The sequence below is a fragment of the Lagopus leucura genome, unplaced genomic scaffold (genome assembly GCF_019238085.1).
Source record: "Lagopus leucura isolate 7727_CA_CO unplaced genomic scaffold, USGS_WTPT01 Super-Scaffold_100021, whole genome shotgun sequence".
Taxonomy (NCBI): domain Eukaryota; kingdom Metazoa; phylum Chordata; class Aves; order Galliformes; family Phasianidae; genus Lagopus; species Lagopus leucura.
Genome location: NW_024962274.1, coordinates 11148674 through 11160453, shown reverse-complemented (window position 1 = coordinate 11160453; position 11780 = coordinate 11148674). Strand labels below are relative to the sequence as shown.

At 47.5% G+C, this 11780-nt stretch overlaps 2 protein-coding genes across 5 annotated transcripts in view; both read right to left on the bottom strand.

Annotated features, from left to right (window-relative positions):
* Positions 1-257: 257 nt before the first annotated feature.
* Positions 258-5082, bottom strand: LOC122183769 (aquaporin-12-like). Its single transcript, XM_042878060.1, has 3 exons — positions 1491-5082; positions 1182-1298; positions 258-1052 (listed from the first exon to the last, which is right to left on the bottom strand). The coding sequence occupies exons 1-3, from the start codon at positions 2092-2094 to the stop codon at positions 874-876; spliced, it is 900 nt and encodes a 299-aa protein (XP_042733994.1). The 5' UTR covers positions 2095-5082; the 3' UTR covers positions 258-873.
* An 87-nt stretch (positions 5083-5169) lies between these two features.
* Positions 5170-11780, bottom strand: part of PAK2 (p21 (RAC1) activated kinase 2) — a 38440-nt gene continuing 31829 nt past the window's right edge. For all 4 annotated transcript variants that reach the window (XM_042878059.1, XM_042878057.1, XM_042878056.1 and 1 more), the window contains 3 exons: positions 9921-10117; positions 9232-9369; positions 5170-8700 (listed from right to left, as the gene is read on the bottom strand). In XM_042878059.1, the coding sequence (XP_042733993.1) occupies positions 8614-8700; positions 9232-9369; positions 9921-10117 (422 nt within the window). In that variant the 3' untranslated portion in view covers positions 5170-8613. The remainder of the gene's footprint in view (positions 8701-9231; positions 9370-9920; positions 10118-11780) is intronic.

Genomic DNA, 11780 nt, shown 5'->3' with positions numbered 1-11780 from the left:
ACACCTGGGTACCAAACCCACATCTGTCACTATCACTGCAGCTGGGTGCCGCTTCGTTACTCTGATTGCCTCTGAGCTAATCAGGGCTGGATCCTGCCTCCTGCTGAAGGAAGGAGCAGGTCTCCTTCAGCCCATGCTTGAGCTCCCATGAAGGTCACCAGGAATTCCACATCCAGAGATGCTGGGAAAGAAAAAAATCTCCCTCCCTTTTCCCCAAGCAGATTTCTTCAATTTCTGGAGGAATGACACCACTTGCCTTAGTGCCAACTGTAACGTTTATTTCACAGAGCGCTGTGTTAGCAGAGACATTTCACATAGCCAGAGAGCAGCCCAGGGCTGGGACTGGCAGGGGTCTGCATGCAAACACCCACCTGCACCGCATACCAGAGCCACATATTTTAACCAAAGATGCTTTATGAACCCATTATTGTCACCTTGCAGCTCCCAGCTGCATGCAAAACACAGGCTAAGAATCACACTGGGGGAGCAGGGCGTGCTGTGCCCTGCTGCTGTGAATTTCAGAGTATGTTAAAGACGTGTCCCTGAGCTGTGCAATTCAGGGACCTCGGTTGAGCTCAAATAATGCCAAACATTACAGATAGTTTCCTCTTCATCCCAACTCTCCAAGACTTATTACACTGTTTTTATGGCTGTAAGAGACGCACACGGATTATTTCAAACATGGCATGATGCAACCACCTGGGAGTTGCCCAAGCATGCCCACGCAATGGTCCTGAGTTTCTGCAAGCTTCCTGCGTACACCAGACAACCAGTAATTTCTGCAAACACATTAGTTTCCCCCCCACGACTGGCATTGTAGGCTTTTAGGGTGTACAAAATGCTCCATGCCAGAACTGCTCCCAGCAGAGGGGCTCAGGCACGAGGCGTTGGGTTGCTCTTCTCTCTTTTCCCCGTCTGCCGCTGCTCTCCATCTTCTGCATGCGTCACCCTGGCCTTGGGTATCTTGTATTTGCTCTTCTGGCCATACAGCAGGTTTTTTTGGAAGAACCTTGGGATGTTGCCTTGGTAGAGCAAGAGGGCGGCGAGCATCCCTGAAACGAGAGCGTGCCTTCTCATGTGCATGCACCCTCACTACACGAGGCTTACAGTGACCCAGAAGGGCTGTCAGCTCTTTGCTGGGAAGCATTTGGACAGTGGGACCCACTCCTGACACAGCTCACCTGTGAGGGGCCCCAGCCAGTACACCTGGATGTAGTCCCGCAGGCTGCTCCCCGCGCACAGGAAGGTGCTGGCAGTGGCCAGGGCAGGGTTGAAGAAGGCTCCCGTGGCCGGTGCAGCTGCATGGGGAGGAAAGCAGGGCTGTCAGCATCCTGCCATGTGCCAACACACCACCTGCTGCCCAGACGCCAAAGTAAGTAGAAAACAAACGTTGCAGCAGTCATCCCCTCTCAGCTTGAGCCCTGGAGGAGGGAAGAGGGGCTGCTCCTCCCCATAAACCAGGCTGCAGGAGAAGGAAGGGGTGCACTCACCTACGTAGGTCAGGAAGGTGACAGTGGCTGCCAGGACAGGCACTCGGCACACGGCAGGGCTGCGGCGCATCCTGAGGAGGACGAGGTGGAAGAAGAAGGAGCAGGCGGCCTCCACCAGAGCTCCGAGGTGGGGGGACGTGTGGATGGAGGAGCTGCACTCAGAAGCCATGATGTTCTGGAAGAGGTGGAGCTGCGTCAGCTCCCAGGACCAGTAGATCTTGGTGAGGGCCCAGCCCATCCCTGCACCCGCACACTGGGCCAGTAGTTTGGCCACAGTAGCCACAGAGCCGTGTTCGAAGAGAAGGAACTCCTGGAGAGAGATGGTGGGGTTGGCAGCTGCTCCATTCGCGCCGGCGGTGTGAACCGCAAAGAGGAGGAAGAGCAGAGTCAGGACCACGTCGGGGCCGAGGCCGCCCCACGGGCCGATCTCCAGCAGCATCCTCAGCTCCAGGCAGCCCGAGCACAGCTGTAGTGAGCCAGCCAGCTCTGCAGCCAGGCTCCCCAACAGCCCCGGGGCCAGCAGCCTCTTGGAGAGCCGCCTGAGCGCCTCACACGTGCCAAGCACCAGGAAGAAAAAGGCGATGGAAACGTTCAGGCCGGCCATAGCGAAAGGTGCATGAGGGAGAGGCAGAGCCACGCAGCTTTCAGCCCCCGGGGAGAAGCAGAAAAGCCTCCAAGCCTCTGTTTTATAAGGTCGTGCAAAAGCAAACGTGGCACCTGCCCAGCGGCCAGGAGGCTTTGGGAAACGCCACACATGTGAGCTGCAGGGGGCACAGGGACAAGTGCTGCCCAAAGCTGCTCCAGTCTTTCAAAGTGTTGCTTGCCCTCCTTGCCTCCTGCTCCAGCACCCAGCTCTGCCTGCTGCTGTGCCATTTACCAAGCACTGGGCTGCAGCTCAGCTATTTGAGGGTGCCAGCACACACACCCCTGCTCCCCTCTAACTGCCTCTTCCAGGCTATTTCTTCAGGTCTCTTCCAAAAAAGAAAAAAATCCTTTGTTCCCCAGCTCTGTATTTTTAACAAGAACTGGAGCAAAGCTGACTCCATGGTTTCCCTGCACCTCTATTTAGGGTGCCCAGGGGCTCAGCAGAGCCTTCCTTCAGCCAACACGAGAGCCTGGCTGGCATATTGTTCCCTGTCCTTGTTGCCATTGGGACCCCACAGTGTGTGCTGCTGGCACTGGCTGCACTCAGTGTGCGCCCACAGGTGGGTTTTAGTGGCAGGGACATTTCTGCTGGATGGGATCTCTCCCAGCTGCATTGACAGAACTGCTGTCACCACCAGATAACGGCAGTGCTTCTTGGGTTCTGCCCCCATTTCCCATCCTGACAGTGGGAACAGCAGCTCACTCCTCACCACAGGGGTAAGCGTCCCTGTATGATGAGAACCAATGCTGCTTTCCTTCCTCAGGATGTTCATTCCCCCAGGTGCTCACCCAGTGGTGGTTTTGGGAAGCTTCCTGGTAAGGGCAGCACACGGTGCTTGCATTGGGAACCTTGGGAAGCCCAAGCCACTGTCAGCAACTTCTCCCCCAAACCCTCCTATCCAAAACTGTTAGGCTGCAGTCACCCTGCCTCAAAACACGTCAGCATTCAGTATTTAACCTATTTCTCCCAACAGAACACAAGTGTGCACCTTTGGCCTAATATGAGCACACCCTGCCCAAATACAGAAAGGGAAAACATGCTTCAAAAGACTCATAACTTTTTTTTTTGCTCAGTGAAAATCCTAGCATTGTAAGAACTGCTCAAGATATCCAAACCCGATTTCCCATCCACCATCTGTAACTATGGCTGTGGCATATCCTGCAACTGTGCCATGCTTAAGTCAGCCTTGAGAGAGCAGCTGCGCATCATGGTGCCATCATGCTGCCATGTCACATCAGCATCTTCTCTTCTGCTGTGCTGTTGTAGCAAGCTGGATTCATTGCTCTCAAGCTGTTCAGAAAGCACCAGGATCTCGAGGCTGGGCACTGAGTTGCGCTGCTTCTGCTCCTTCAGTCCCATCCTGCCTCCTACTCACTTGATGCATCTCCACATCACTTGGTTAGACCTGACTTTTCCTATCTCAACGATTAATTTTCTCATTAAGTCCAGCCTGTTTCAGTAATCAGATCAATACAATCAATTGAAATGCAGTTACAATGTGCTGGAAGATGTTCTCCCTGCAGGCACCAACAGGTGGGTAGGAAAGGGAAAAAGCAATGCCACCACTACAGTGGACAAACAACAGCATGAGAAGCTCTACCTCTGCTGCTCTTCTCCCTTGCCACAGACTGTAAGGAGAAAATCCACTGTTGTTACTTGTTTGAGAAGTTTCCATATAGCTCAAAGTAAGGGGAGATCTTCAAGAAACCCTCCTCCTCTGCACAGCCAATAGTTTAGCTGAGCTTGCATCTCACATCCCGTTCCCACACGACTGAGGTCTGCAAGATACTGCTGGGACAGTTGTTTTCACCACAAACAATCTTCATAGCAAAGTGCAGGTTGCAAAACAAGGAGAAATGCAGCAGTGCAGGTTGCTGGGAGCATGCAGGGTGCTGTGCTTGTCCACCAGTCCCACGAAGCACAGCAAAACCCAGCGCTGCTCCTCACGGCACTGCAGGAAACTCTCACTGGAAGTGAAGTTTGTTTTTCAACCATCCCGTTTAACAAGCATGCTGCTGGTGTGGCTCAAAGAACTGCGCTCAGCTCTGTGCTTTAATCCATTGCAACTGAACTGCAAGACATCTTCCCCAACTTTACAGCTTTAACCTGATGCACAGCAATTAAAATATCCAATAGGTAAAGAACTGATGACCAAACAATGGGTGGTTGCTGCTTTTAGTCAAGGCCACGTGTAAGAAAGTGAAAAACAAGTTCTTACAATCCTCACTTGGATTTATCAAGCAGGGATAAGGAAGTTTCAACCTGTGCAAACCAAAACCAAGCCAAAATCCTGCTCACCTCGAAGCAACTTAAGTGCCAATATCCAGCTGAATTAGTTCTGCAAAGCACCTTCTCTCCTCCTGTCAGGTGTTTCCACCATAAATCAATGCTAACATCAGCTAAGAGCATTTCTTACGTCTGGCTGAAAACATTTCCAAAGTCAGACTGTTTCTTCACTTTCCTCTGTCAACAGTATGAGCAAGGTTCACATAACATGTGAGAAAGGGAACAAGGTGATTTCCCAACAACACACAGGAAATGCACAGCGTGGTACTTCAAAATCCACAGCCAAGCCAGAAGCATCATCCAGATTTCAACTGACCCAATCCTAAGCCCAAGAGAAGCTCATTTCAATGTCCTCTTCTTTAACTGGCCTGCATTTTCATGATTCCAACCACAAGTGTGAGCAACAGTGGAAGATGCAGTGATGACCAGCTAGGCTGCTGCTTTGCTCCACTTGCAAACAGAGCACGGGATCTCTCTTCACTGATGGATGAAGAGCTCCTCTCTCCCATACGCTACTCCAGAGCACGGAGCAGGAGGTGCAGCATGCAGGGATAGGTGCATGTGAAGCTGCTGAGTAATAACATTGAAAAAGAAACAGAACAGGCTACTATAGCATAAAATTACATCCGCCACCATTAAAGCTCAATTACAAACCAACACATTCTGCTAATCTCATTAAAGACCTCCAAACATTTACTCTTTCCAGCTATTCTTGTCTTAGAAGGCACAGGGAAAGGGAGGAAATAGATTTTTTTTTTTTAGAAGTTTATTTCTAGCCCTGAAAGAACAGTTATTAAACAAAGTCAACAAATACAGTAGTTAATATTGCAGTAACAATTAAATAACATAATGGGATTAAATTACACAAAAGGCAACATTAAAATCTGAAGACAGTTAAAAAAATAAAGAGAAAGCTTGCACCCACTTCCATTTCCACTGATAGCGTGAGGGACAGAGGGAAAACGGACCAGAGACGCGTATTTAACACCAGCTGGAGAGACTTTAGCAGCCTTCTGGCTCCCCCAGCCACCCTCCACCACAGGAGCTGCCTCACTCAAAGCGCTCCCAGCACCACGGCTGCTTCCCACGAGCAACTCGCTTTGTTCCACGGTAACAGAGATCCCAAGAGTTGCACCTTTCCTGCACACGTGCATCCCAGCCTCGAGCTGCCCAGCGAGTCACCCCGACCACAGGGCATCCCACACACACGGCACACGCGCTGGATGAACAGGCCAACCTGGGGTGCTGCTCTGCACCCGAGAGAGCGAGGCATGTGGGAACCCCAGCACTTCCCAAAGCAAACTCTTCCTTTTCAGCATCCACTCAAACTCTGGCTGTTCTGTTTCTCTGCGTTAGCCAAGTGGAGCAGCAGCAAGTGTGACAAATGCTCATCTCCATTCAGAGGAAAAAAGCACGGCTCGCATCCTTGTTTCGCAGACACGCAGCTGACGTTGGCAGAGAAACCCCCAGACACACAAAAGCAGAGCACAGCAACCCCCTCATGGCTCTCCCCTTCTCCCAGCTCATCTCTGACCCCACCTTGCAGCACTCCTCAACTCAGAGCTAACACCATTCCAGCAAGCATCAAGATATGTTTTGTAACTCTGGGGCCGGGCTAAGTCTTGTTTGCTAGGATGGCTGTAAGCTTGGAAACCACCTCCTAAGTAGACTAAATTGGACAATTTTCATAATACAAGTTTAAAACCGTTCTCATTCATCAATAAAAGTGAACTAATAAGTTAAAATTACTTATGATCTCATGTTTTTTTTTTTTTTTCTATTTAAAAAATTCTAAATTTATCACAAGTTATACTTATCTTACTGTCTAGACTGTGCCATCAAAGAAAAAAAAGATTAAAAACAAAAAAAAAGAAGAAAAAAGAAAGAAAGGAAAGCTCCCACCTTAACTCTGGCACAAGGAGTTTCACAAAGTCCATTGCCAGCAATGGACAAAGAGGGAATCATCAATAAGACAGGTTTTTTCCTTAGCCAAGCTTCCTTGCTACTTCACTGATCAGGAAGCCAGACGCATTCAAACCAAGAGCAATGCCATTCTAGTGTTTACAGCGACCACGGCCTGCGACACGTTCTGCCTGGGAAATGCACCTAGATTTACCTGCCTGGAATAAGACGCTATCTGGAACTTAAAACCACAGCTATTCTCGCCCATACAACTAGAGAGATTTTGTCCTCCGGCGGCGCAGTTACCGTAACGTACTTGGGTTCCTACCACAAAAGAGCAGAACATAAACTGAGCGGTGGCACTGCAGATCCCTGCACAGTAAGGCACCTGGGTGGCACAAAGCCATCTCCTGGAAGCTGGTGAGTCACTGCCAACATTTTGGGACCGTAGTCCTGCTCACCTTCCCTCCCCAACAGACGCAGGCTCAGCAGTTCTGGCTGGCTGCTCTCAGCTCTGAGTTTCCTCATACCTTGGCTACAGTCCCCAAGACTTAATTTTTTCTCTCTCTCTGTACAAAATTATCTGAAAATGACTTCTAGCTCCTGCCAGCAACGCTTGTAAAGGTGTGTACAAATTTTACTCAGGGTCCTCTGTTAATACCCAGCAATAACCCTATCCATCCCAGGTCCTGCCCACTGCAAAAGTGATAAAATCCCAGTAAAGTAACAGTTACTCATTCACAGAATCATTTGGCACGTTGTAACTACAGTTAGTTCTTCATTAAACTGTTTGGGAAGTTGAAATGCATAGACTGTAGCACTAAAAGAAGCTGGGGGCACAGGCTCTTTTACACTTGCCCCATTGACACACCAAGAAATCAGTCACTGAAGGCGCTCACTGTCCCTCAAAGGGAGGCACTTTTTCTTGCATTGAGAAAGGGTCAGTGTGATGATGCACCAAGTCTCTTCAGCTTCAAACCAGCCAGCTAAATAAGCCCCATGGATGTCTGAAGGCACTGCTCTCTTGTCTCAGCCTCCTTCTTCTCAGAACAGCATTTTGGCATTTCCAGGTGTTTGTAATCTTCTGTTTGAGAAAACCTGCATCTTCAGTGTCCTCAGATCTGATGACTTGTTTTCATTTCGTTAATACAAACAGAGCACATACAAAACTGGAAAAAAATAGCTCTAATACTTAAATTCTGACAACTCCATACTTTGATGCATTACTTGCTTGGGGGAAAAAATTACAACATATACAAAAATGTATTTGATACAAGAAAGAAAATGTAAAGTAAAAAGTCAAAGGCACCAGCATAACTTCCAAAGCCCAAGTCAGAGCACAGATGCAATACATGTTTTTGAACCACCCACCACACCAAGCAAAATACCCCTTAAGCTTCTGGCCAGCAAGTCTAATGGGAAAAAGAACACACAGGAAGACAGCTGGAATTGTTTTCTTGCCCTGACTATAGCTGATCATTTGATCATAAATAAACTATCTGACCCTTACCTACATATCCATAAACTGACATCCAAAGACTTGACCAATCATGAGGTTTCTACAGAGTAGCCACATCTTCGATTAATAGTCCACAGAGCACAGGCACATGAAAAGCATCTGGATACTTCTCTTCCCCCTCTCTCCACACGTCTTAAAAAGCAAAATATATCTCATGTTGTGATTTCTTGAGTAGCCCCACTATTAATTAAACAGCTGAGTGACAGCTAATTTGTATAAGGAAGAAGGGGCAAGATGTACCTTCACATCAGTCACATTTGCCGTGAATCTTGTCATTTGGGAGCTTACCAGAGCAATTTACAGGTAGAAAGGAGGAAGAGAAGAATGAAAGAGATCAGCTGGTAACATTAGTGCTGCTCTCTGAAAGCTTGAATCGGTCATTCAAGTACTAAAAGCACCCACAAGGGTACAATGAATGGGAGTTGTTACAGTAAAGTCATTAAAGCCCTTAAAACCCTGGGCATGCTAAGTGGCATTTCTGGGCTGTCTGGAGAAAAAAAAATATAGGAGAAAAAGGGTAAAAAAAAAAGCCAGTAATTCAGTCCTCAATTCCTTCTGGACCCCAGAAAGGGATCACTAGATTCACCACAATTTATGTCAGGTGTCTTCTGGATGAGAGTTGCTTCCCTTTTGCAGATGTTCCCCCCGCCCCATCCCACCCGCAAACCTCTTCCCTCCCACCAGAAGTGTAACAATTTCATATATTAAAAAGATTTGTAAAAAAACAAAACAAAACAAAACAAAACCAAACGTAGGCCACGGCAATAACGTTAGCGGTTACTCTTCATTGCTTCTTTGGCTGCCAGGATCAGCGGCGTCAAGCTAGACAGAGGTTTGGCCAGTTTCAAGAAGGGATGCTGCCAGGAAGAAAGAAGCACAGTAAATTAGTGAAAGACAGTTTAAAAAGCCAGTGTAAGGCACACGTTCATACAGCTCTTTCCATCCTGAGATACAGAAAGCAGTGCAAATATTACCAGTGCTTCTAAAGGAACAGACCGAGTGGCTCGTAGCACTCATAGCCTACATTTAATCATCCCTCCTCTTCCCAAAGCAGTCTCAGCCTTTTGCTTTCCAGTAAGGCTTTCTGCTCAAATTCCTTCTCTCAGTCCTATTCTGCTCACTTTAAAGGCTCTATTACAGTGAATCACCAATCATTAGATAGTGTGGCAGAACGATGGCACAGATTACTGCCAGAATGACTTCAGAACAGCCAGTACAACCTCTGACGACGGTGGTTCCTCCTGACCTACTGCCCCCTGAAGTCCTTCCCCCTTTGCTCAGAGGAAGACACAAGACAGAAGGCAGTGTTAGTCTGCAGTGCCTTTTAACACACGCTTACCTTAAAAGTGGCCTCTGTACCTCAGACTCTGAGAGAAGCTGACTCTTACCTGTAGCAATTCTTTGGCTGATCCTCTTTTCTCAACATCCATCTCCAAACATCGGTTTAAGAAATCCCGGAATATTGGGGACAGTTTCTCAGGGTTCTGAAGCTCTGGTGTGCCATTAGTTGCTATCAAATATAACGCCTGTAAAACGAGGAATGTGGTACAGCCAGCTCAAGCCTTTAAAAGATAACAACCGACTGGCCTAGAGACAATATCTCAGTCTAGATGAGTAAGAGTCTGCAGTCTATCCCAATGAGACGAAACATTTTAAGAATGTCACTTACAGCAAGTTGCAATGTATTCTTGCTAGTAGTAAAATAACCTTCTAAATCTTTTGGCAAGTTATTCAAGAGATACGTCTGTATATCTTCCAGAAGAAAGTATCAGACTGACAAAGCAGCATGTTTCATATCCTAATGGATTTACCTTTCCTAAACTAAGGCAGAAGGCTGAATTCCAAGTCTAAGGTTTCAGTTACATGGTACAATCTGCACTTATATTCTGAATAGAACACAAATTCAAGACAGCAGTCATCCGTTGGATGGAATTTCCTTGCACTACTGAAGCTCGTTGTCTGTGGGCTTTACTTTTTAAGGTAAGGTAAGACGCCATCAAGAATCACACTGAGCCTGCTGAGGAGATTCACCTGATAAACGCTCACAAACGGTCCTAGCCATGTCTGTATTTCTTACCCTCAGGGGGTTTTCATTGAGGTACGGGGGTTCTCCTTCCACCATCTCAATAGCCATGATGCCTAGGGACCAGATATCCACTTTAGGGCCATAGGCTTTCCGTGTGACGACTTCAGGAGCCATCCAGTAAGGAGTTCCGACCATAGTGCTGCGCTTGCTCTGCTCTGGGGTGATCTGAGCACAGAAACCAAAGTCCGCTGTAGGATAACAGAATTTAAAGAAGTTACCTTGGTGCATCCATGGAAATGGACTTCTTAGTCTTGTCTATTACTACACACATACGTTACTCCTCCACACTCGAGGGGCTTCTGATGGAGGGGGAACATTTTTTCTCCCCACCATATTCTCCACATTACAAACTACAATGTGCAAAACACACATAAAACCTTAAGATGTTTAAGCAGGGCAGACTTATGTGGGAAAAAGGTAAAGCTTTCTGTCCTCTCAAAAAGGGACATAAGTATTATCCTGTACAAGAATGGTATTTTGCCCAGTCCTTCCTTCAGTTCCTAGACTGGTACCAGCCAAAAGAAACGAAGCAGAACAGCAAAGGCAACTCTTCTGTGCATGGTATACACTGCCCGAGCTAAAAAAAAAAAAGTCAATCTACAAACCATGGATTCTGCCCTGCTAAACAGATGTCATTTCTGCAGCTACTGAGTTCAGCGTTTCACAGCAATTTGGCCATCAAATACAGGCACTACAGCTGACAGAGACATGGAAACTCAGAGGAAGGAGCCTGGACAAGCAAACCTTTCCACAAGGTAACTACTTGAAGAGAACAACCACACTCAAGAAAACAAGAAAAGTCACCTATTCCTATAGCCTTCAGGTGCAGCAGCAATGCATGTTCCATCATGTTACTTTATCCAGCTGCAGCACTCCCACTTCCCAGGCATGTAAAGCATCAATAAGAACACAGTTAAGGCAGGAAGAAGATTTTACTTTATTATTGACACTAAGTTTAAGAGAGAGAGAGAGAAAGAGAGAGAATTTTAAATTTTGAATCAATTTTGAAGTGTTATGCCAAGCAGTACCAACAAAAGAGCCACAGTTCTCAAAATGCTAAGTTGTACTAAGAGGACAGTTTAATTAAGAACTATCCCACCCCCACTGTCAAAGTGCTGCCTGGAAAAGGAAAAACAAAAAAGAAAAAACAACCCTATAGAAGCTACTGAGTTCCTCACTAGCATTTCTTTCAGTCAGGCCTGTTGGCAGGTATCGTGCCCAATTCAACACACAGCCTACTTCAACAAACACACCAGAGAAGCAGCAGCAGTGTATGCCTCCTGCTACCAGCAGGGCCTTCAGCACCATCCCACCAGCCAGGAAAGACAGGCAAGGTGTAGATCCCAGATTAGCCAGTAAGTATGTGCAGGCATTAATAGTGAGGGCAGCTTTACAGCAGCCCCTTTTCTGGGCAGGACACGTGTCTTTAAAGCTCCCACTGGCTGCTGCTTCCTTCCACAAGATGTTCTCTCATCATCATCTAACTGCTTGACATCCCTTCCGAGACTCAGGCAGTAGGCAGGCAGACTGGTGTCTTTTCCTGCTGCAGATTCCTCCAGAAAGGGAAGAGCTTGAAGTAGATGCAGCTTCCACCCTCCACCTAGACAGCTGGTAGAAGCTCTACAAACACAGCCAGAGGGCTAGCCTTACCACAGCTACAGGACCTTCCCTTTACCCAGCACGTTTTCAGAGCCAACTCCTGCTTTCTCTCCCTCCATCATCTCTGCACAGCCTCTCGGAGGCAGTGCTTTTCCCCACAGGCTGCTGCCCTGTCCTCTCACCACACTTCTTTGCATTGACAGCTCTTATTTTTGAACCTTCTCCAGGTGACTCTACTGTAATCATTCACTC

Excerpts from the sequence above, each read along its gene's own strand:
- LOC122183769 (XM_042878060.1), bottom strand. The coding sequence starts at position 2,094 with ATGGCCGGCCTGAACGTTTCCATCGCCTTTTTCTTCCTGGTGCTTGGC. Across the intron at positions 1,299-1,490 it reads CACCTTCCTGACCTACGTAG|CTGCACCGGCCACGGGAGCC; the intron begins GTGAGTGCACCC and ends CTCCCCATGCAG. Across the intron at positions 1,053-1,181 it reads CTGGCTGGGGCCCCTCACAG|GGATGCTCGCCGCCCTCTTG; the intron begins GTGAGCTGTGTC and ends CTCTCGTTTCAG.